The sequence below is a fragment of the Nelumbo nucifera genome, chromosome 8 (genome assembly GCF_055504915.1).
Source record: "Nelumbo nucifera cultivar China Antique chromosome 8, China Antique-T2T, whole genome shotgun sequence".
Lineage (NCBI taxonomy): Eukaryota > Viridiplantae > Streptophyta > Magnoliopsida > Proteales > Nelumbonaceae > Nelumbo > Nelumbo nucifera.
In genome coordinates, this window is record NC_142656.1 from 7,283,158 (window position 1) to 7,309,086 (window position 25,929).

The 25,929-nt window shown below is 38.2% G+C and overlaps 1 protein-coding gene and 1 pseudogene across 1 annotated transcript in view; both read left to right on the top strand.

The window, feature by feature from the left end:
* Positions 1-25,711, top strand: part of LOC104588248 (DNA repair protein RadA-like protein) — a 48,528-nt gene extending 22,817 nt beyond the window's left edge. The window contains exons 6-15 of the mRNA XM_010246100.3: positions 6,755-6,862; positions 7,937-7,999; positions 9,600-9,680; positions 11,754-11,819; positions 17,898-18,053; positions 19,868-19,945; positions 22,827-22,865; positions 23,220-23,302; positions 23,699-23,771; positions 25,410-25,711. Coding sequence (XP_010244402.1) covers positions 6,755-6,862; positions 7,937-7,999; positions 9,600-9,680; positions 11,754-11,819; positions 17,898-18,053; positions 19,868-19,945; positions 22,827-22,865; positions 23,220-23,302; positions 23,699-23,771; positions 25,410-25,577 — 915 coding nt within the window. The 3' untranslated portion in view covers positions 25,578-25,711. The remainder of the gene's footprint in view (positions 1-6,754; positions 6,863-7,936; positions 8,000-9,599; positions 9,681-11,753; positions 11,820-17,897; positions 18,054-19,867; positions 19,946-22,826; positions 22,866-23,219; positions 23,303-23,698; positions 23,772-25,409) is intronic.
* LOC104588247 (large ribosomal subunit protein eL38z/eL38y pseudogene) lies at positions 10,435-10,902 on the top strand (annotated as a pseudogene).
* Positions 25,712-25,929: the final 218 nt, after the last annotated feature.

The following is a 25,929-nucleotide window of genomic DNA, read 5'->3' on the forward strand; positions in this document are numbered from 1 at the left end:
TCACTGCTCTTCCTCCTGGGAAGCAAGCTGTTGGTTGTAAATGGGTTTATATGGTTAAGTATCTGCCTGATGGTAGTGTTGAACGCCTGAAAGCGCGATTGGTTCCAAAAGGGTACTCCCAAACCTATGGTATTGACTACACAGAGACCTTCTCACCGGTTGCTAAGATAGGGTCAGTTTGTGTTGTGATCTCTCTTGCAGCCATGTATGAGTGGCCACTATATCAGCTTGATATCAAGAATGCCTTTTTGCATGGTGACTTACTCGAGGAGGTCTACATGGAGCAACCTCCAGGGTTTGTTGCTCAGGGGGAGGATGGTAAGGTGTACAGACTAAGGAAGGCTATGTATGGGCTTAAGCAGTTTCCTCGAGCATGATTTGGTAGGTTCTGTGAGGTGGTAAAGAAGTTTGGTATGAAACAGTGCAAAGTTGACCATTCTGTATTTAGTCATAACTCTCCGGGCGGAAAAATACTGTTGGTGGTGTATGTAGATGATATTGTTATTACTGGAAATGATAACATGGGTATTGACAGGCTGAAGACTTATCTGTAGGATCATTTTCAGACAAAGGATCTTGGTAAGCTGAAATACTTCTTGGGGATAGAGGTAGCAAGATCCAAGTATGGTATTAACCAGTGCCAGAGAAAATATGTGCTTGATTTGCTGGAAGAAACAGGCTTGTTGGGTGCCAAACCAGCTGAAACACCCATGGACACAAATACCAAGCTAAGCAGTGATATAGGTGAAGTGTTTGAAGACCCTGGCAGATACCGACGACTTGTGGGCAGACTGAACTACCTAACCATTACTAGACCAGACATCTCATTTGCGGTTAGTGTGGTAAGCCAGTTCATGCAAAAACCTCTGATTCCTCAATGGAATGCAGTTCTGAGAATTGTGAAGTATCTAAAAGGGGCTCCGAGTCGCGGTCTAATATACAAGAGTGGCAAAAAACTTGAAATAGAAGGGTATTCTGATGCTGACTAGGCCGGTTCTATGTCTGATAGGCGGTCTACTACAGGCTATTGCACTTTTCTGGGAGGTAACCTGGTGACATGGAAAAGTAAGAAGCAGACGGTTGTGGCAAGAAGCAGTGCAGAAGCAGAATATAGGGCTATGGCGCACACCGCTTGTGAATTAGTGTGGCTAAGGAACCTTCTACAGGAAGTAGGGTACAACATCAACACTCCAATGAAGCTCTATTGTGATAATCGGGCTGCAGTTCATATTTCCTCTAATCCGGTGTTTTATGAAAGAACCAAGCACATTGAAGTTGACTGCCACTTTGTAAGGGAGAAGGTGCTGAATGGAGAATTAGACACTACACATGTTAATATAGGAAATTAGTGGGCTGACTTATTTACAAAAGGCTTGAGTTGGGGAAGAGTGGACTACATATGTAACAAGCTAGGAGTATATGATATATACTCACCAGCTTGAGGGGGAGTGTTAGCGTAGGGGTATTTCTGTCTTTTTACCTAGATTAATGTTGTTGATCTGTAATGTTGTGTTGGAACCAATGCTCCTAACTTAAATAAGGGCACATATGTCTTTTCAATCAGTTTTAATAATATAAGTTTTGTCTGGCTGACTGGGAGAAGGTTATGTTGACACTTACAGTTCGAACCAGAATTTCCCCTTCTCTCTTTCTCTCTTTCTTCCACCTTTCTACCTCTTTCTACCTAGCCGATCTCAGACAGATAGAATTCTAAGGCTGGCTGAATCATAACAGGTGGCAAGGGGTTTTAAAAAAAAGAAGCGGAATGAAGATTCTTAGTTGGAATGTGAGGGGAATTGGGAGTCCAAAGAAGAGAGCAACAATAAAAGAGGTAATAAGACGGTATGACCCAGACATTGTGCTGTTGCAAGAGTCTAAGAGAATGGAGTTTAATGACAAGTGGGCAAGGAGTGTATGGAAAGCCAGGGGGATTAGCTGGGTGGTTGCTCCATCGTGGGGTGCTTCTGGGGGGAATGTAACAATGTGGAAGAGGGATGTGGTTGAAGGTCTGGAGGAGTTGATCGGAAAGTACTCAGTGTCCATGAAGTTTAAGCAGCAAGAGGATGATTATATGTGGGTGCTCACAAATGTTTACGGACCGAATGACTACAGAGAGAGAAAGGAGTTGTGGGAGGAACTTGCTGATGTTAGAGGGTTGTGGGATGGGCCTTGGTGCATGGGTGGGGATTTCAATGTGATCAGATTTTCGGAGGAGTCCAATAAGGTTAACCAGAGGGTGACAAAAAGCATGAGGAAGTTTAATAGTTTTGTGGATGCCTTTGAGCTTAAAGAGATTCCCCTAGCACATAAGACATTTACATGGTCAAATCTCCAATCTAGACCCATTTTCTCTAAGCTGGATAGATTCTTGTTCTCTTTGGATTGGGAAGAACATTGGGGAACCTTGGCTTCTAGAGCTCTCCCAAGGGTGACCTCGGATCACTGGCCCATAGTGTTATGTAAGGAGGAAAGAAGGTGTGGAGGTCCTACCCCCTTTAGATTTGAAAATATGTGGTTACTTCATCCAGGGTTTACTAACAAAGTGAGGGAGTGGTGGCACGAGTGTAACCCGCTGGTGGAATGGGAGGGAATGAGATTCCATAAGAAACTACAATTCTTGAAAGCAAGAATCAAGGAGTGGAATTTGATGGAGTTCGGGAGGATAGAAGAAAGAAAGGGAGACCTGATGGATAAGATTGAAAGCCTTGACTCTAAAGAGGAAAGGGGAGAATTTGGAGAGGAAGACAATGATCTCAGGAGAGACTTGAGAAGACAGTTAGAGGACTGCCTGCACAAGGAGGAAATTAGCTGGAGGCGAAAATCTCAGTGTAAATGGTTGCGAGAGGGAGACAGAAACACTAGGTATTTCCACTCTCTAGCAGATGGCAGGAGAAGGAAGAACTTTATTTCCAAATTGGTAGTAGATGGAGTTGAGTTAGTGCAACAAGAGGAGATTTCCAGGGCCTGTGTGGAGCACTTCAAATCTATTCTAAGAAGGCCTATGAGTAGAAGGGTGTGGGTAGAAGGTTTGGATTGGCCAGATGTAGGGGTGGAGAACAGGAGAAGGTTGGAAAGAAGCTTTAATCTAGAAGAGATCAAGGAGGCTGTGTTTTCTATGGATAGAACAAAAGCTCCAGGGCCGGATGGGTTCACAATGGCTTTTTATCAGGACTGTTGGGATATCTTGAAAGATGATCTCTTGCGGGTGTTTGAGGAGTTTTTCAGGAGAGGAATTGTCAATCCGGGTGTGAACTCTACATTTATAGCCTTAATTCCAAAAAAGAAAGATGCATCCCACCCGAAGGATTTTAGGCCTATTAGCTTGGTTAATAGCTTGTATAAGATCATTGCAAAAGTGTTGTCTTTGAGATTAAAGAAGGTACTGCCAGATATCATTGCACACTATCAAGGAGCTTTTGTGAGTGGAAGACAAATTACAGATCAGATTTTAATTGCTAATGAGAGTGTGGAGAACTTTAAGAGGGATAAGAAGAAGGGAGTGGTCTGTAAGCTGGACTTGGAAAAGGCTTATGACTTGGTGGACTGGGATTTCTTGAGGAAAGTTTTGACTAAATTTGGGTTTGGGGCTAGATGGTGTAAGTGGATCATGGGTTGTGTTCGGAATTATCATTATTCAGTGCTAGTGAATGGGACAGTGGTAGATTTCTTTCCAGCCAGTAGGGGTATAAGACAAGGAGACCCCCTTTCTCCTTTCTTGTTCATTCTAATTGCGGAGGTTTTGGGGAAACTGATTCATAGAGTAGATTCTAGGGGGCTCATTAGAGGTTGGAGAGTTGGGAGGTTGGGAACCCCCCTCACTCACTTACAGTTTGCTGATGACACGATTCTGTTTTGTGAAGGCGGTAATGTGAGGTATATCAGGAACTTGAAGTCAGTGATACAACTGTTTGAGCAAAAGTCCAATTTGAAGGTTAACCTTGGGAAAAGCTGTGTAGTGGGGGTGAATTTGGAGGAGGGAGAGATCAGGGAGAGTGCTGAAGTGCTGGGGTGTGAAGTTTCGGGGTGGCCTTTGAACTACTTAGGGGTGATAATCCCATGAGAGAGAGTTTTTGGAACCCGGTGATGGAAAGGTTTGAAAAAAGACTGGTATCCTAGAAAAAGAACTATCTCTCTCTTGGTGGGAGAATTACACTAATTAAGTTCACGCTAGCTAACTTACCCATCTTTTTCATGTCGGTATTTAAAATCTCAGTGAAGATTGCTAACAGATTAGAGAAGCTAATGAGAGATTTTTTGTGGGAACCGGGAGAGGAGAAGAGGGATCATAGAGTTAGCTAGGAGGTAGTGTGTAGGAGTAAGTCGTGTGGTGGTTTGGGGCTTGGGAGTATTAGGAGAAGGAATATGACTCTATTGGGGAAGTGGTTGTGGAGATTTCCTATGGAGAAGGAGAAGCTATGGGCTAGAATAGTGGCAAGTATACATGGGCTGGAGCACAACCCTGGAATCAGAGCTAGGACCACAAGCAATTCTCCTTGGAAAGCCATTCATGACCTGCTATCAGTTTTCTTCCCTAATATCAGGTATGACTTGAATTCCGGTAACTCCATAAAATTTTGGGAACAAACCTGGGTGGGGAGCACCCCTCTAAAGGATCAGTTTCCGTCTTTGTATGCTCTTTCTGATTTGAAAAATGAGCCGATCTCGTCTTTCACCACCCCATCCTCTTCCACTTCTGGGATTGGGTGGAACTTGGGTCTAAGAAGGGATTTGAGGGACTTAGACTTCGACAGTATTTCGAGCCTTTTTGTACTTCTTGATAACGTTGTCTTAGACCCCACTAGGGTGGATTCTAGAATTTGGACACCTACCCCCAATGGCACTTTCTCTTGTGCTTCGTTCTTCAAAGTCTTAAGTCAGTCCACCAGTCCTAACCTTCCCCCTTTCCCTGTTGGTGAGGTTTGTTGCAGAGCAATACCCCCTAGGGTTGGTAGTTTTTGTTGGGAAGCCTATTTGGAAAGAATCAATACTAGTGATTTACTCCAAAAGAAGAGACCCAATACTTGCTTGTCACCTCAGTGGTGTGTTCTGTGTAAAGCGGATGGGGAGACTGGTTTTCACCTACTGGTGTCTTGCCACTTTGCGAGGTCAATTTGGGATTGGGCTTTCTCCTTATTTGGATGCAGTTGGAATCCCCCATCAGACTTGCAAGGCCTTTTCTCCCCTTCCTTTGCAGGTGGCGGATAAAAAGGGGAAGGACAATGTAGAGAGGACTAAGGGTTGGACATTGTGGGAAGAAAGAAACTCCAGGATATTCTCAGAAACTCAGAGAGGAGCAGCAGATCTGAGGGCTATCATACATATTAGGGCGGTACAGTGGCTGAAATCTTTGTAACTATTCACAGATTACACTGTGGATGACATGTTGAGGAAGTGGGGTGAAATTGCAAATTGCACGCAGACCAAGTCAGTAATGAGTGTGGCTTGGACCCCCCACCTAGTGGATTCTTGAAATTAAACTTTGATGGGTGTAGTAGGGGGAACTCGGGACAATCGGGGATTGGGGGTGTTTTTAGGGATGAAAATGGGGTCATCTATGCTATGTTCTCAGGCTCAATTGGAGTGGGTGACTCCCTTAGAGCTTAGATCTTTGCAGTTATGGAAGGAGCCCGGAAAGCTAAGGAATTGAACATCAAGAAACTCATAATTGAAGGGGATTCATAGGTGGTGATAGGGTGGCTGACTAAAGATCAAAATGGTTTATGGAAGTACAATAATGAGAGGAGGAAATTCAAGTGGCTGGTGAGGGAGATGGAAGTTAAGACATGTTGGATTAAAAGATTGGCTAATTCCCTAGCTGACGGTTTAGCTAAACAAGGGGCAGAAAGGGATTCACTGTTTTGGGCTAAGCTGTAACATTAGTGTCTATTGTCTTTTTTCTTTTTTCCTTTCTTGAAGCTCTTTGTGGCTCTTGGAAGATAAGTGCGTTTGTCTTCCACTTGTAAATTTTCTAATGATGAATTAATGAAAGTGTTATTGATAAAAAAAAAAGTAATTGGATTTACACTTATCACTTATAGTTGTGTGCATGAATATATCCTTTACTCTTTTAACATTTTAAAACTTACATACCGACAATTATGTCCTCATCCCCATGTTTAAATAGAAGAACTGCAATAGCTACTCTCGTTAACAACTCCAACATGATAGTTTAATCAGTCTTCAAACACAAAAATTAGCTCCTATACCAATAAGATCTAATTAGAATTCGAAGGTATCTGATTTCATGCTTCCAAATATTACCTAAAAGCTCACATCTTTTTTTCTCATTGATTTTGGTAAACTTGTTTTTTTACTGATAACAAAAGCTCATTAATCTTCTAAATATGCAAAATTGTTTATTAAATACTATTTATTTTTGAAAGCCTCTATGCAATACTATGAGTTTTGAAAGTTTAAAAAAATTTACATAGCTGTGCATATTTGTGAAGGATATTTTTTTTTTCAAAAATCAAACTCCAGCTTGGATTTTTGTAGCCAAAACCAAAATTCAGCTTGAATTTTATGAAAATTAGCCAATATCTCAAAGAAATGCTTGATACTTATGCATGTGAAATTTGTTTAATACTTGCATGTACATGCAATAGTGAGGTCTTCAGCATCACTTTAGGTACATAGTCCCATGATCTATAGATGAATGATGGATCATGAAAGAAGTTCCCAACTTTTTTCCTTTTACAATGTTCTAGAGATTATGGATTCAGATTGGATGATATGTGGTCTTGTTCTTTTTCAGGACATATTGGAAAAAGTCCAAAAACTCTGTCCACGGGCTTTAATTGTTGATTCTATTCAGACAGTTTATTTGAAAGGTGTGACTGGAAGTCCTGGAGGTCTCCCACAGGTTGGATTTTTGAACTCTTTGGGTTCTCCACATGTCATATGACTTGATTAGTGTAGGAAATCATGCTTTAACCAACCATCTCCTGGTCACTAGAACTCTTTTCCAATGCATTCTGTAGCTTTGCTCATTAATGAATTAATGCTTTCAAGTTCCTTGCCATGATAAATGAACTAAATTCTATAGTGACAAAAGGTGTGCTGTGTGTGAACTTTGTTAACCTCCATTTTTGTCAGTAGCTGCAAAATTCATTTTCAAGGTCAGGAGATGGTTTTCCAAATTTTGTAAATGGGAGAACTCCTATTCTTAGTTTTCAGCTTTAAAAATGAGGTAAGCGTGCTGTAAGCAGCCTCAACATTCTTAAGTTGTAAGTTCGCTGAGGTAATAACTTGTAATGCTGAAATTGCCCTTGATGGAATAAGGATGGGTGATTTAGTTTTGAGTGTACTTAGAAGTTTGGTTAAAGTAAGGGTTAAGCCATCTGTCAACTCTTTCAATACAAGTTCACTTGATTGGTACTTAGTGAATTTAGTTTTTCTACTGTAATATCCTTGATTTTCAGCTTGCTCTTTACATGCTTGCAGAATTGACTTGTTTTTCTTCAATATGATTACATATTGGCAGTATAAGCATATTGCTTCTATAATGGTGATTATTTCTTGTTTTTGGCTGTGACAACAGCACAGCCTTTAACTCGGATGATGATTACATAGTGGCTCTTTACATGCTTGCTGAATTGATTTGTTTTTCTTCAATATGATTACATATTGGCAGTATAAGTATAATGCTTCTATAATGGTGATTCTTTCTTGTTTTTGGCTGTGATAATAGCACAACCTTTAACTGGGATAATGGTCTAATGTATTATGTATTCTCCCATTGTACAGCCTCTAGTTGTACATGGGTGTTTTTTCTTTCTATTTTAATGAATTGATACTTTACCTCTTCTAAAAAAAGCACAACCTTTAACTGAGCTAAAATTTTTGAAAAGAAGACTTTATATTGTGGTTTCGAGATTATATATGCTAATCCTAATTGTCTCACTAAAATAGCTCACTTTTCCTTGATTTCTAACAGGTGAAGGAGTGCACTACAGCTTTGCTGTGCTTTGCTAAGAGGACAAATATACCTATTCTTGTGGTGAGTTATCTTTGCTTCAAGTGTATCATGGATGCAATTGTTGCTTGATTTCTAGTTGACCTGAGATTGTTTAAGCATTTAATCAAAGGAATCCAGAAGGGCAAAATCAAATTACACCCTTTAAAGATATGTAGGGATACCATGGTGTCATGAATGCAGTTAATATTATCTGAGTAGGAATCTTCTAGAATTTGACAAGCCTAGTTCCATTCTCTAGTTTGTAGGTCAGTTTTTCTTCCCTTTTTGGGTCTCTTCATGAGGGAGCTCATCCCATTGACTTATTGTAATTAGTAATTAATAAAATATAAGTATGCATATCTTTTACTTCATGAATTAGGAGAAGCCATTCAGATAGGAAAGCTCTCGTCAATATGTCAGTATTATTGTAGTGACCTTCATTCAAAATGCTCCTTAAATATGTGAATCTTCATTCTGATTCCTCTACAGCCAAAATTTATGTTGCTTAGACCTCTCAATTTCTTACAATTATTGCACTGTTTGACTCTTCCAAAGTTGATTATGATGAAGTTGTCACCTAGGTGATAAGGTGCCCTTGGTGGTTCACATTGCCCAAGCACCTACATGTTTTTGTATAAGGTGCCACATGATATTTTTATGATATTATAATATCTCAATAGATATTTTTACACTAAATTATTCATTTTGTGGGCTTATAGTATTTTTTTTTATAATTCTTATACTAGTTTTTTATTATTTCTTATTTAATCATCACATGTAGTTTTGAATCCTTTAAGACTTCAAAACCTGAGCTGATAAGCAAGGAAGAACTTGAAGATTTTATCCAATCAAAACAAAAGAGAAACCAAGGAATACTTTCTTTTTCTTCTCATAAATATGTTGATTTTCTATGTTTTGATATGAGGTTCATACTTATTTATGGGGATTATGGTAATTATTATTAAAGATTACTGTTGAATATTATGAAACCTAGGGAACTACCCTAGGATTTAAATTTTTTATTTTAAAAAACTCATCGCCTAGGTAACACTGAGGTGATAAGGCACCCTTCATTAATACTCTCTTTGACTGTGATTTCTCTAAGAAGATCCTTGCATTTCTTTCTTCCCAAACTGTTCAAAGAGTATGCCACTATTTATTCACAATCTTTTCTGCTTTTGCACATGGGCAAGGGTATTGGAATTCAACACATGTTGAAAATCTGACTGGGCAAGATGAAAAAACTCATGGACATGTCTAAAGAAAAGCACATTCCATTAAAACAGTCTTTTTTTTGAATTCTAAAATTGTATTTAACTATTTATCTCTATTATGTAGTTAATGTTCTATAAGGAAAATTGCATTCACAATATACCAGCTGTTCATTTATGTCAAGTAGACATGGACAAAAGAGAAAAGGTTACATTATTCATGGAGTGTTGTTTTCAGATGTGTCTGGCACAGATGCTTCATCCATTTAGGAAAGTCCCCAAGCGAAACTGCATTTAGATGGTAAAATAATGACACTGGGATATTCTTTGAATGTTGTTATGCATATTGATTCAATGTTGGAATTGTATTAGAAGCTTGGAACTTCTCTTATTGTTTGGGGAGTTAAGTTTTTTGTTTAAATGTATTTCAGATTGGACATGTGACAAAGACTGGAGACATAGCTGGACCTCGTGTTTTGGAGCACATTGTGGATGTTGTTCTATATCTGGAAGTTGGTACCTCATTACATTGTTACCCAACTTACATTAGATTCTTGACATACAAATATCTGGGTTTCCCATTCCATGCTATGGATCCTTGATCTATGTTCTTTTTAACATTAACTGGATTTAGAGCTGGACCTCATGTCTTGAGCAAAATGTGTATTGTTTTGTTATTGAAGTTAGGTATCTGTTTACATCATCCTCTACTTGCATATTCTTATTATGTTAAAGTTATATGGTTACAGACAATCAGAAATTATGATCATATGATAATATTAACTGATGGTGGCCCAATAAATATGCAGCAGAATGTGGGGATGTGAGATGGAAAATAATGGTGAAAGATGAAATGCAGCTGGCTAGACTGAAGGATAGTGTTGCTGGATAGAAATTCTCAACAATACGAAATTAGAAAAAAACTAAAGATGGAGAAAGCTCCCGCATTCACAATAAATAAGACAAAGAAAAGAATAGTGAATTATTAGACAAGAGAGAGAAGAGGCGCTGGAGCAAGTTTCCAGAAGCACAATTCTTTCAACTCTTATGCATCAAATGCCTTCTGATGATTACAATTACAATTTATGGACTCAAAATAGGGACTTGGATCTCCCTTTATCCACTCCAAATTTAGCTTGAAAGTTGAAATATAAGTAGAAGCGTCTCCATTGCATTAGGACTAAGGTAAACCTAAACTCATAAGGAAACTTAGATATGAACTTTGGACTTTGAATAACTCCAAAACACACACAATCCAACCAAAACCATGCATCCACAAATAATTCTTAGGCCTTGAAATAGAACGACTGCAGTTCTGTTAGAGAAATAAATCCTACTCATAAAGGGCCGGGACGTGCAACTTCTGGCGATTGGGTGCTTCTCTTCATTGAAATCCAGCGAAAATGCCGAAGCAGATCCACGAGATCAAGGATTTCCTTCTGACAGCAAGAAGGAAAGATGCACGTTCTGTCAAAATCAAAAGAAGCAAAGATGTGGATAAGTTCAAGGTCCGCTGCTCCAAGTACCTGTACACACTCTGTGTGTTTGACTCGGAGAAGACAGATAAGTTGAAGCAGTTTCTTCCTCCAGGTTTGAGTGTCCAAGATCTGTGAATGAGGAGGATCTGAGCATGTTTTTTTTTTTTTTTTTGATATAAAAATCTGATCTGAGCATGTTTCTGGGAGCTAGAGTTGCTTTCTGTAGTTTCAATGTTACGTATTTTGAATTTATACTAGTGAATGTTGACAATATATTTTTGGGGGTGATTTTGCCTTGATTTTGAACGGAATAAATCCTACTCATAAAATGACCATAATTTTCTCAAAACATGTTGGTTCACAAATTCTTGGTCTAATTGGGTAGACGTCGAAGAAGCTTATCTAAGGACACTAAATTTGGGCTGCAAGAAAAATGACAAGCTTCTGACATCAACTTTTCAAAATTTTCCACATTCCTGTAAGATGAGGTAACCTGTTCCTTCAAACCAAAAAAACTAGAAAAATATGTCTTAAAAAATTGAACCTGACCAAGATTAGTCACCCAGAAATCATGAAATTGACCACATATACATGATTTTGCTAGTTTTCTCCTCAAAACTCCTTATTGGTAGCTTTTATTTTATTGGTTTTTTTGTTTTTTTTTTTTTTTTTGGGGGGGGGGGTATGATTCATGTCCCTCATTTAGCTCATTTCTGTCCTGACATCCCATTGCCTTCTAAGGATTTAAGCATTCTTAATATGAATGTCTATATAAAGAAGCCCAATTTTTGGCCCAACATACCATGAAGCTTATTCAAAATGTCCATTCATTCTCCAGCCTCATTTTGAGAAGCTCTCCCAAAAACCAAAACATCATCAGCAAACAGTAAGTGAGAAATCTGAGAAGCCCTTTTACCAATAGCAACCTCATGAACCCCTGTTTTCAGATTCTGCTTTCATAATTGGCCTTCACAAACCCTCTATTTGAAAGAACAAACAAATATGATGACACAGGATTGAGTTAAGAAGTTCATTTATTGCATCCAGAGTTTCTAAGCTTATTTTCTTTTTATGCAACATAATCTGGAATATTATTTTGATTTTCAGGGTGAGAAGCACACAACTCATCGTTTACTTCGATCTGTGAAAAACCGTTTTGGATCCACAGATGAGGTATTTGATGCTAGAATTTTTTCCTCCAGTTTTTGTGAATTTGTTTTTATGTGCTTCCACATAGGCCATGCGTGATTTAGCAAATTTGTTATTATCTTACTGATCAAAAGAAGAGAAAAAAGCTAATATATTATTATCTTTGGTTTGGCCTAGAAACCATACCTCTAGGAAAGCTATATCTGGTAAACAACTGACAACAATGTCTTTTGATTAAAAAAGTTTGGTCTACCTGCCAGATCATCTACATAATTGTTGTGCATTGCCTTTATTCATGAATGGTTTTAAAATCTAGATTGTGCAATATATCCAAAATCTCTTTCTGCTAGTACATCAAACCTTTGTTTTCTTTATTCTGATAGGCATGTTTCCGTAATCCCTTGTATTTTGTTGCCTCATTACTAAAATTACTAGATTTTTCTCCAACACAACTTTGTTTGGATCAAGTATACATAGGAGTTTTTAAGCTTTGGAAAAAGCTAAGGACCTATGCTATTTGGTTCTGGTTGGACAATAAGATCTAAGACAAAATAGATCATACCAATTCCTGCTGTTCCTAAAACTTCCTCATTCTCAGAGTGAGGCAGGTGGCTACCCATAAACAATCCATCATCATCTTTTCTTGAAACTAGGAAGTCTCTCTTGATTTGTGTATTTTATCTTTGACACCAAAATTCTATTTTTTGATGTGATTCTCATGTTCTTTCTTCATAAATTCCATTCTAATTTATATTTTGATTGATTTAGGCATTAGATTTGAAGGCCTCTTTTCTTGCACTTTTGTATGGGACCCATATTTGAGGGTATTGGGCTTCCCATAAATCCTTTTGTTGTGAGTCTTGAGGCTTTATACATACAGATCATTTTGATATACTATTGTTATAGATCAAAAGGTGAAAGGGAAAATAAATGGATTTAGGCATTGGTATCCTCTCAGCAACTTTATATACTGGTTGGGTTGCACTTGTTGGGTCCTTCCTAGAATTGAAGCCTTCATCTGGAATTGTGGATCATCCCTGACTAGGTGCTCACGGTCAAACATCTTAATCATAAGGTAGTTAGATTTCTAATTGATACATTATGTGTAAATGCATTTGATTATTTGTTTCTCTTTCATCAGAGTGCTTCTGATCTTTTTAACTCTTTTGCTCCCTCTCTGACCTTTCTTAGACTTGCCTCTTTCCAGTTCAGCTTGCAAGTCTTTCTTAGCTTTAAGTTTCCTATGGCTATAGGATTCCATTTATTAATATATGGTCCATTTGTATTTTTTGGTGTATATCAAAGGAAAGAAACCTCGTAAACTTTTCTTGTTTTTGATTATCATCATCATCAATTCATCTAAGTCTTATCCTAACTATATGAGATCGGTTACATGAATCCTGTTTTGCCATACCATTCTTTGTTTTTTTTGAAGGGCTACACAATGGGGGTAGCCCATCCCCCAACCCATAACCCCCCCCCACCAATCCAGGTGCAGGCAGGATTTCCCAAGTCTTTGCTACAACCAGCAGGAGACGTTACCAACCTGCTGGTTGCACCCTTGCTTTGCCATTCCATTCTGTTTAATGGCAGTTTTTCTTATTTTTAACAAGCAACAGTAATAGGAATTTTATATAGCATGTATAAATTGGTATTCGGTAGATCTCTACTAGCCTGAAAAAGGATGGCAGCATACAACTAAAACAGCATGTATCTGACTCCCCCACCCTTTATAAATAAAATTGCAACTCTACCTCCAATCCTGGTTCACCTGATCCAGCTAAAGAACCTACCAAGCAATTTGCTGCTTTAAGAATCCTCCTGAACAAGTAATTCAGGGTGGATGCCAAAGCTCTTACTTTCCTCATCAGGTGCCTTAAAAGTCACTTCCTCCAAAACATTTTCCAATTTATGACCACATGGCAGTCTCTTTCGACCTGTAAGTCTGTCTACCCTTCTGATGAAACCAATTGTAGTGCTTGCAATAGATCTGACAACTTTGCTTTTAGTAAGATAACAATTGCAGCAGGTCCAGATAAACTTAATAATACATTTCTACCATCATCTCTTACAGCTCTACCCATACCAGATGGCCCTAGGTTGCTTAAACAACAGCCACGAAAATTCAATTTTCTTTTACTTTTTTTTTTGAAAAACAGTATTTTATTAATGAAAAGATAAACAAAAGGACCTATGTACAATAACGGATTTCCATGATAAAAAGGAACTATAAGTCTATAATTTCTAAAACTAAAGAGATTTTGGTTGACTAACCAAGAAAGAAGCACTCCTACTATCCTTTTCACCACCACCTCACCTGAGTTTACCTTATCTTTTATTGATAATTGTAAGAATTTATTAATATGCAGTTAAAAATGAGATATGTGCAATGCATTCGGTATCCCTTCAGAGCAGGCTGTCCACACCCCTAACCCATTTATTTGTTTTTTTTAAACAAATTCGAGTTTGCCTTGTTTCCACATACACTTGCATTTCTTTCACCCCATATTACCCAAAAAATAGCAGCAGGTACTGCCTTCCAAGTCACTTTACCCCTTTTACTGAAACCACCTAAATTCCACCTTCTAGGAATTCCTTTACTGATTTAGGGAAGCATCCAATGATTCCAAAAAGGCCTAGCACTTTTATCCAAATCCAGTAGGAGAAAAAACAGTGCAGCAGTATATCCTCCACACCTCCCACACAGCAAACAACTACTATCTTTTCTATATTCCCCTCTTCCAATAAATTGTTCCTTGTCAAGTTTCAATTCTGGGTTGAGGTCCACACAAAGAAGGCTATTTAGATGGAACATTTGCAAACCAGATTCTAAAAGTTGGAAAAGATATTTCAGGGAACTGTGACAGTTTATTGTAGAAGGACTTCACTTGGAAAGTCCCTGAACTCTTTCATGGTCATGACCTTCTCTCATCTCTATTCATGTTTTTCTTGACCGTGTATAGTTTTTGTAGCAAATACAACACTTCGCCTCTGAATTATTTAAGCTGCTTCTGAATCGGGGATTCTGGACAATTTCATTATTGCTGATCAGAATTAGAAACTCTCAACCACACTTTTTTTTCGAGTTATGTTGTAGAGCATTGGGAAAGACTAGTCATCACACAACATGTCCTTCCAAAACTTAACCTTTTGGCCATTTCCCACTTGATATCTTATATACCATTTATGAAATGTTGGTGTGCTTTTCTGACTCTCTTCCAAACTGAACGTCCATAAGAGAGGCTCACAGTGCCTGGACTCCAATCTGTTATTCTTGAGCCAAATTTGGCCAAAATAACCCTCCACAAACTTGCTAGCTGTTCATAATACCTCCCGACACTTGCTCAATAATGTTGTATTTACCTCCAATTTTCTGACTCCTACTCTCTTAGCCCTCCATTTTTCTTAGGAGTGCAAACCTTGTACCAGTAGACCAAGTGGCACTCAAACTTTTCCTTCCAATCCTTCACATTTTTTTTTTTAATTTTCTTCCTAGTATTGCCACCATTTTAGTTGATAAGATACTCTTGAGTAGAGTAAGCTTCTCTTCCTTTGACAGGTACTTAGAGTCTTAGATTTCCATTAGCCCATCTTTCTCTCCATATGTTCTGCAATTGGTTCCCAAATTGATTTAGAGATGCATTTGGCTCCCAATGGCATCCCCAAATGCTTTGTTGGGAGCATCCCTAGTCCCTACTTTACATCCCCAACCCTCTGCACCACTCTAGAATCTATATCAGTCACTTCTCCAACTGCCATAATCTTGCTTTTGTGCATGTTTATATGAATGCCGTCACAACTTTGAACCTCCTGAGAACAGCTTTGAGATTTTCCAATTGTTCTTGTGACACAATACACTGCTGAAGCACACTTTTCAGCAGTGTAAGTTTACCATTCTTTGAGAGGTATTTGGCTTTCCAAGAATCAAATTTCTTTTCCAGCCTGTTCACAATTGGCTCCCAAAAGCATTCCCGGATTATTTGATGGCAGCTTTCCATCTTACACCCCCATTCTTCTGCCCATTGCTCCAGGTTTTGCAGCCCCCCTCGTATGTGTGTTCCCTTGTGTGGTCCAGAGACCACTCCAAACCACCTTCGTATTGCCATTAATTTTTCTAGCAGCTCTTGTAATGCATTGCAAAAGAATAATGTGTCATCTGCTTACTGTAGCAAAGAGACTTCCACCCTCTCTTCCTCCACACCTTCTGCTAGGCCTCCCAATACAGGCCATTTTATTTAGGGCTTTGGGCTTTCATGACTGATATGAAAAAGGGAGATAGGGGTCCCCTGGATTAATTCCTCTTGAACTTTTGAAGCTCCTGATAGCGACCCCATGTACCATTACCGAAAAGAGGGGTGGAAGTGACCTTTACCCAAGTTCTCCATTTTGGACCAAAATTCATTCTTCTCATGATGTAATAACTACCAATTCACATGATCATAAGCCTTCTCCAAATCAACATTGCAAAGCAGCCCAGCCTTTTCACTTCTTAATCTAGCATCAATTCACTCATTTGCCACCAGCACACCATCAAACATGAGTTACCATCTAGATTATCAGAAGTTACTTCTCCCAACAGTCCAAGAACATTCAATTAAAATGGTCATATGGCTTTTTCATGTCCAATTTACTAGAAATTCAGCCCAACTCCTTTGCCGCTAACACTCCATCAAGGATTAATCTACCCTATACAAAAGCACCTTGAGATTCAAAAATAATGTTTCCCATCACTTTCTCCATTATTTTGCAAGTACCTTTGAAATAATTTTGTACACACTTCCACTGCTCCTTTTTGGGATAATGGTGATGAAGGTAGAATTTAAGCTCCTTTCTAAAACACCTTTTTCGTGGAACTCCATAAAAACTTTCATAAGATCCGCTTATACCACACTCCAACATATTTTGTAGAAGGTCATTCAAATCTGTTAGAGCTTGGGGCCTTGTCCCTTTCCTGTTCAAATTTCTTTTACCTTGGTTGGTGCTTCCTATTCAAGCTACCCCTTTGTTCCCTTTTAAAGGAGAATTTTACCACTGTTTTCCATCCCCATTATAAATCATTCATGGATTTATTTTAAAATCATCATTTTGATAAAATTCAATGGACTATTCTCACCATACTCATCTCTATCAAACAACATCCATCAAAGGGCCTAGTTTTAAAAAATTCTAGCATTTCTTTCACACCATAAGCTCCAAAAGGCAGTAGCTCTAGTATAATGCCACAGAATCCTCTGCCCTTTTGCGTAACAAGAAACAAGCTGAGAAGTTATCAAAAAAAAAAAAAATCAAGAAACAAGCTGAGAAGCAAAGAGGTTTAGCGCATTCGATGCTGATATCCAAGAAGATTTAAAAGAAGGAAAAGGTGGTTTAATACTTGGAAGCAAACAGACAAGATCCTAGATAGTTGGGACCAATATTGGGTAAGGCCTTTAAGAAATTTGGCAAGACAACAAGAGATTGATAAATACACTCCCCACAATTCATGCAAAGAATGCATACATGAGGGAAGGGGCACCATGTCTTCCATTTCTATTGGAGCTTTTTATGTGTTGATAATTTGCAGCATCACCTCCCTAAAAAAGTTTTAACCTCAGGAGGAGAGGTTCCATCCCAAATGGCTTTTACAGGAAAGGATTGGGAAGAAGAGTTTGTTTGATAGGTTGGAAAGTCTCTTGTTCATGTTTGTGTGAATGCGTGAACTTTTTTGATGGATTGTCCTCATTGTGTTCAATGAAGAGACTTTGTATTACTCTTTTTAGGTATCTATGGTGTTAACATAATAAGAAATGTCTTTAGCTGATTGATTTTGCCATTCATATGTATCTGTTCAGATTTTTTTTTTAATGTATTTTTTGTTGTTAGAACTGAACCATAGAAAAACTTAACATTATTCTGCAGTACATGTATGCACTGTGGGTATGATCTCTCTAGAATTTTATATTTGAGATTTGCACAAAGCATTTTTTTTTTGATAAGTTGCCTACATATTCCTGTTGTCTGTGCCAAATAATTTGTGCATTCTTCCTTGATTATGTCATCTTATTCCATGATGAATCAGCATAACTTGTGCAGTCCATACTGAGAATTATTTATTTCTGTCAGCTTGGAGTGTTTGAGATGTCACAATCAGGACTGCAGGCTGTTCCAAACCCTAGCGAGATTTTTTTAAGTGACCAACTTTCAGATTCAGAGGTTTTAGCTGGACTTGCTGTTGCTGTAATTATGGATGGGTCCCGAACTTTTCTTATTGAAATCCAGGTATTACTTTTGAAGGCCTTGTTGTAAATCTGACCATACGTGATGTCAGAATAATTTGCTACTTCATCTTGTCTAAAATTTGGTTTCTGTTATCACATTCTGCTTATGAGCTCAATTTCTTGACATGAACATTTGATGATGCTGATAGGTTTTTCTTTTTCATTCTTCTTTTTCCTGTTCCAGAAGGAGAGACCTTTATTAGAAGAAAAAAGGGGAAATACAGTCTCAGATCTTTTTTTTATTGGAAACGGAAAATACAGGCTCAGGTCTTCCTGAAAAGGAAAGGAAGACCATACCACAAAAATTTTCAACAAAAAGGCTAGTATGTAATGTGAATTTGGTAAATACAAGTTTCCAAAGAACAAGATGGAGTTGCTAACCAGGGAGGAGTGAATGCCAATACAGATCAAACCTCTCAAACCCTTCCCCATCCAAACATCTACTAGCAACTTGGCTGATTTTTGGACCAATCCAAACAATACGTTAATTTGGATGCCAAAGATCTACTTGGTCTTTACTGTTAAACAATGTTCAGAGAACTAACCCAGTGGCAGAACTGTTTTTCCCTCTGGGTCACGGGTCACTGGTTCAACCAGCCGGGTTGAACTGGACATCCCATTGATACGTCATCTTATGTATGTATAAATAATGTGTAATATGCATAATTATATAATATATTTGTAATAATATTAGTTGTGTACATCATCATCCTCATCCATTCCTTATCCCAACTATATGGGGTCGTCTACATTAATCCTGTTTTATCAATCTGTTCTATTTAAAGCCATATCCACTGTTAAACTATTAGTGCTTAAATCATTTCTTAATTATGTAGTTATATTCAAAACATATAATTATATTGTGCATGTATGCATGTAATATATATATATATATATATATATATTAGTTTTAAAATTTTATACTAAAAATTAAGATTTGAGGCCAAAAATGCATTTTTTTTGGCAAAAATAGGGGACAAGGTGCTGAAAATGCATAGATAGAGAAAAATTACCCGAAAAAAAAAAAGATCACCCCAATTGGACAACCAGGCGCAAAGTTATGGCCTTTGGAAGTTAAGATAGAAGTTAAAAAAAAAAATAAAAATTGGTCAGTTTTATGAAATTGGGATTGGTTCCCCAGTTGGAAAATCTGGTTGGCCGTTTATGTCTTTTTTCAACGCCAGTTTTTAGGGCCTGAAAACTGTCAAATGGACCAAGTGATAAATTTTCTAGTTGGAATTACCAGTCTGGTCTGGTTCTCGAACACTAGTTTTGAATCAACCATGGCCCTTCTTTACACCATCTCATCCATCCAATGGCCACCTATTAGTCATTTGCTTCCTCCCCATGAGAAAATCTTAAGGAAAAAACGTCCACTTTTTCTCTTAGCAGTATCAGAATCCCTGCATGAATGAGATTTCCAGGATCACATGATAAACTTTATAACTTGTTTTAAGATATTGAGTGCCATTGAACCTTTAGAATTTGGTTAAATTTAAGTTGGACTTAGGGTTATATTTGAATTTTATTTTATATTTCTTTTGGGTTGGGTGAAAGGTGCAATAAAGACCCGGTTTTGAGGAAAATCTAGAAGTTTAATCTTTTGTTTGAAAGCAAATATACAATAGCTAGCTTCTCATTAGTGAGGCCTATGAGAGGACCAAGCACATCAGTCATAATTCAGAACATTGTCATTTATGAGCAGCATATATCTTTAGTGCTTTGTAGCATTGGTTGCTTATCATCTGCTTTTCTTTTCCTTCTTGTTGCCTCTCTCAACAAATCACATTTGAATAACTAACAGAACTTATGCAGGCATTATGTTTATCTGGCTCGTTAGTTGCAAGGCAGTTTAATGGTGTACAATCAAGTAGAGCAGACATGATTATTTCAGTGAGTAACTGTTCTGCTAGGATTTGTATTGATGCATGGAAGGTTGTGCATTCTTTTTTTCCTGTAGCATTAATTTGTCTCCAGAATACTAAATTCTCAAAATTCTGCGGATGTCATGGATTAAAAAGTCGTTACTTTATACACTATTTTCTTTTGATTTCTACATGTTTTCCCATGTTTCTTTGATCCTAGTACCGTCCTCAAAATTTCATTTGAATAGAGTTGGTATGTGCTAAAGGGACAATGATTATCACTCCTTTGAGAAGGGTGAATTGTTACTCGATCTGTTAGATGAGAAAGTAAGTTGCAGCAATGACTATTTAGATAGGGGAAGGCCAAATTTTGATATCAAAATGGTGTCCAACATCCAATGCCAGGGACTTGAAAGTTGAGGATAGTGTGACTGTATGAAACCTTTCATCTCAGGAAGCATGGAATGTTTGAGTCTCTTACAGCAACCTGGAGAGGTCTTCTGACTGGTGTGAGGCCAGAGAATATTCCAAGAAAGATCAAGTGTTTGAAGTTCTGTGTGGTGCGTACATTCATAGAGGTAAAGCTGTGGACAGAGAGCTGCAGAGAGGGAGGCGAAAGGTTGGAAGATGAAGCACTGTGTGGCAATGAGCGATTGGAGAATTCAAATGGTGATAGGCTTTCACTGATTTGGAAAAACAATTTCTGGAAACTTGGGAAAGTTTCTTTAGGATGAGAAGTTTTTTTGAGAAAGTGGAGTCGGTGCATGGCAGGATTTCTAAGCAGGCATTAACTAGTGGTTATAGTTAACTTATATGGACATATGAATTCAAAGATAGTGGGGGCTGTGATAGACCAAAATTTAGGTCTATTATCATCTTCCTCAAGACTGATTGAGAGCTCTGGAGATGCATTAAAGGAGAACAGACTTTCAACAAAGGTTACAGAGATCACCACATTGCCAGGCAAGGATGGGTTCATATGGTGCATAACAAAGTACAGCTATGGAGAAGAGGAGGCCCTACTGAATGGATGGTGCTAATTGCAGCCAAAGCAAGGAGGTGGAGAAGCATGTTGAAGAGGTCAGCGGTGGAAAAGATGGTTGGGTATATTTCAAAGATATTCAAAGGAGCGATTGGACCAAGAAGACATGCTGATCTGAACTTTGTTATAGCCATGTTTTTGCAGTTTTAAATTTGGCACATGTGGTTTTTTAACGAGTCAAGAGCTAATTTTTCATCATCTTGGGTAGGAATAGTTACATGACTTACTTGCATCACACAGTTCCCAAATTTCTTTCATTTTAGCCTTCAACGTACAAACCTCTTCAGTATCTTGGGTAGAACCAGTAGACTTCGCAGTTGTACTGGCACAGATATGCACTGAGATAATAATGTACTAAATCACATGGTTGTCCACATGCATATCTTTTTGGCCTTTAATTTAAAAATCTGGAAAAGGAATATAGCATTAAATTGGCTCTTTGGGTCGGGGATTCTCCTCTAAAAGACCAGTTTCCTTCATTGTATGCTCTTTCAAACTTGAAAAATGAACCCATATCTTCTTTCTTAGTCCCTTCAGCCTCCACTTCTGGCTTTGGATGGAACCTTGGCCTATGTAGGGCAATTAGGGATACAGACTTGGATAGCTTGGTAGCTCTGCTAGCCTCCCTTGAGGGTGTCTTCCTAAACCCTGCTAAGGAAGACACCAGATTTTGGATCCTTTCTAGCTCTGGTACCTTTTCTTGTGCTTCATTCTTTGAAACCTTAACTCAGCCTCCTATTCCCTTGGGGTTGTCCTTTCCAGTTAAGGAAATTTGGAGCAGGCCTATTCCCCCTTGGGTTGGTTTTTTTTGTTGGGAAATTTTTTTGGAAAGAATCAACACTTTAGACTTACTTCAGAGAAAGAGACCCAACTATTGTCTACTTCCTAATAGATGTGCTCTTTGTAAAGCTGATGGGGGGAATCTGGCTACCACCTCATGGTCTCTTATAAGGTTGCTAAAACTGTTTGGGAGTGGGTTTTCTCCCGTTTTGGGCGTTCTTGGTATCCTTCGGAGACTGCCCAAGGTTTGTTTTCTCCTTTTTTCAGTTGGCCTAAGAAGCGAGGGAAGACTATGTGGAGGTGTATTAGGGCAGCGTAACTCACGCATTTTTTCTGACAAGAACATTGGAAGATTTGTTAGATCAAATCCTTTTAAGAGTTGTCCACTGGCTAAAATCTTTGGAGTTGTTTTCAGATTTTCCTATGGATGACTTGCTAAGAAACTGGAAAGAGATTGCTTCCACTGCTAGATGCAAGAGGACTCTTTGTCCGTTCTGGTCCCCTCCCCCCTCGGGCTTTATAAAGCTGAATTTTGATGGCAGCAGCGTAAGGAATCCAGGGCCCTCTGGGATTGGAGGAGTCTTCAGGAATGAGGAAGGGATTGTTACTGCTTTATTCTCTGGCCCTATTGGAGAATGTGACTCTCTTAGGGCTGAGATCCTTGCAGCGCTTGAAGGTATTCGAAGAGCAAAGGAATTAAATATTAGCCGCTTGATTCTGGAAGGTGATTTGAAGGTGGTGGTTAGTTGGTTGAAGACAGAGGGCAGTGGTTTGTGGAACTTTAACAATGAAAAAAAAACAGTTCTTATGGCTGGGTAGGGACATTGAGATTCAGTACGGCTGGGTGAAAAGGTGTGCCAACTCATTTGCGGATGGGTTGGCCAAGCAAGGAGTGAATAGGGAGGCTGTTTTTTGGACTAGTTTTTAATATTTTTCTTTGCATTCCCTGTGTTTTCTGTTTGGGGAGCTAAGTTATTTTATCTCTCCCTTTGTATACTTATTCCCTCTCTTCTCTTAATTTAATGAAGATGATGTTATTGATCAAAAAAAAAAAGAAGCTGATTAATTTGGAATTCTGACACTGTAGGTTCTTATGAAGCAAGCAGGACTAAAACTCCAAGACAATGTAAGTCCATCTTTCCTTGTTTCCTCCCTTGGCCTTTATTTCTATTAGTAATGCAGGATGGCTAAAGAGGATTGGTAGACATTTCCATCATAAGTTAGGATAATAGCTTCTTGTTGTTAGTCAATAGGTTTTTGCCAACTTTATGCTCTGTGAAATTTATTTTTCTAGTTTCAACATAGGAAATTCTTTCAAGTAATGGAATTATATAGTATTCATATCTCTTGATATGGTTTAGTAATTTAGTTCATTGTCTGCTAAGATGTTTACATGTCTTATCATGATTGTAGTGATATAAGTTGTATGCATGTTCGGTTTTAATTTGGTTTTTTTTCTTTTCTTTTGTCTCTTTTGCAGGCCATCTTCTTAAATGTTGTTAGTGGGGTAAAGTTGACAGAGACAGCTGGGGATCTTGCAGTGGCAGTTGCAATTTGCAGCAGGTATGCATTATGTTATTTGGTGTGTTCTCATCTATCACTGTCAGGTGACTTAATTGTTATAACAGGTTCAATGTGGACATTTAGTTAATAATCTCAGATGAAGATGTTCTGTATGGTTCTAAGAAGTTGTAAATGTTGTTTTTCTCTTTATTATGTAGTTTTTCAAGTATTACCTATATGTCTTCATATTCCCTTATTCCAATGCTGACCTAATGCCTGTGGATATTCTCTTAAGCATAAGCAAATTGGTGCTTAGTACCTTTTTTTGTACAGTCCTTTTTTTTTATTCTTTTCCCATCCTTGCATAGGATAATGTAGTTCTTGCTATTTTAGTTAGTGGGTTAACAATTGTTCTCTGTCAATGGATACTCATGCTTCCATGTTGCGTTCCTTCAGTTTCTTGGAGTTCCCCATTCCGAATAATATTGCATTCATTGGAGAGATTGGCCTTGGTGGTGAACTTCGCCTGGTATGCATACATTTACCATGCCATTTCTGTTAATATTGTCTGCTTGTTACAAGAGCAATGCACATAGAAATTCTAGTAGCTTTTGAAGATAAATACTTGCTAAAGTAAGATGAAATTATTCTCCTTTTCAAGGGCCACAAATTTTAATTCTAGCATAGTTAATAGTTTAATTTATAGAAAAAAAGAAACACAAGTGGAGATTATGTTACATTTCTTGAGAGGTTAAGGGCTTTGTTGATTTTGGAACATACTTTTGGTGCTGTGTCATAATGTAGTAGTGTTCTGGGGCTATGGAGTGCCTGATGCTGACACAAGCCATTAATCTCTAAGGGTCCAAATGGAGTTTCGTTTGCTAGTTTGTGGTCATATAGGAGAGACATAAGGGCCTTCTGTGCAACCAGGCTCCAGTTTTTAGAGAACTTAAAGGCTGGCCAGTTTCTTAAATCCCTTTGCCCAAAGGAAATGAAAGAAAGACACCACATTTCAGACACATTGTACCAACTGATGGTGGCTCTGTTGGTAGGATCTCTGACTCATCGGAGTATAGACCTGGGATCAAATCCCATTGCCACCAGGGTTGGGGGAGGGGGATGGGCTACCACTGTCGTGTAGCCCCATGAAGCATTATCACCAAATACCAAAAAAAAAAAAGAGAAACATTGTGTGGAGCTAGTATCCTTTTTAACACCTTGTGTGTGGTAATGAGAACTAGAATCGCCCAGTATTAGCATACCTCACTTGTCCCTCTTGTTATAACTACAATTTTCAACCCGATTGCTGTACAGCCTACAATCATGCTTTCTATCCTTAGAATTGGATGGCATTCTCTATCTTTAGTACGTGGTAATATGCAACAGATGCACATATACACACAACAAGATGTATACACACATTGACATGCTAGATACACAAACCAAGTGACTCTTGATGCGGTGCAACTAACATAGTTTTCAAGGTGCTAAGGTGAGGCTAGGCAACAGGTTCCATGGCCTAGGTGACGTTTTTTTTTTTTTTGAATAAAAAACATGAATCCTAGGGTAATGCCCCAAATTCCATAGCAACCAGCAGCCATCATTCACTTGTAATTATCTATAACCTGCATAAAAAAAGTATACAGTTCATACTTAAACTTAGAGAATCAACATATTTATGAGAAAAAGAAGAAAAGAAATTCATAAAATATAGGGGTGAGCCCTTATTTTTGTTCAAGACAGCATGCATCATGCAGATTGAATCCAAACAAATTAGAAAATAATAAAAAGAAATTATATGTAAATCTACAAAATGAATAATTTAGTTTAATAATTGTTTTACTATTTCATAGCATCATGCACAAAATAGCTAGGTGCTTAAGTGAGGGAACCCTCCATGAGTGCCTTGTTGCCTAGGCGTTGCATTGATAACTATGGCCACTAACCTTTCCACATCAGTCAGAACAGGAAACAGCTTACATGGGCTACCACCAAGAACAGGAACATGTATATATTCACCTATAGGATTTGCCATCAAGTATCAAAACTTCTATTGCATCTTCAATGGCCGTTGCCTTTTCTATTAGATTCTTAAGAACGTGACTTTTTTAGTATTCTCACTTGTACTTACGGTCTCTATTCTCTTCATTCTTCCGAATCCTTAAAGGTGCCCAGAATAGAGAAGAGGGTGCATGCTGCAGCAAAATTGGGATACAAGAAATGTGTTGTCCCAAAATCAGCGGAGAAGCCTCTTGCTGCCCTTGAGTTGGATGGGATGTCAATTTTGGGCTGTAGGAATATGAAAGAGGTAATCAACACTGTATTTAAGGCCTAAGGAAATTAGTTGTAAACAAATTTGTTCTCTTCTACAAGATACAGTTTTGAAGTCAAATTATATGGCATGCTTGTTGAATTGATTCTATATTCTGGATGGAATCTCTTGTCACCCACATTTCTATCAGAAAACAAGAGTTTTACAACTTTTAGATACCTCGCCCAACAGACATTGTAGAACCCATGAAATAGACACTTCAAAATTAGCTAGGTATCCCACCTTGTCTGTAGAGAGAAGTATCCAATAGTTGCATAAATTTGCTGTTTACTGCCTCGCATCTACAACTATTTTATGAAGATCAAAGAGTCCATCATCTTACTTTGTAGGTGCATCTATCAAACAAAAAATCTTG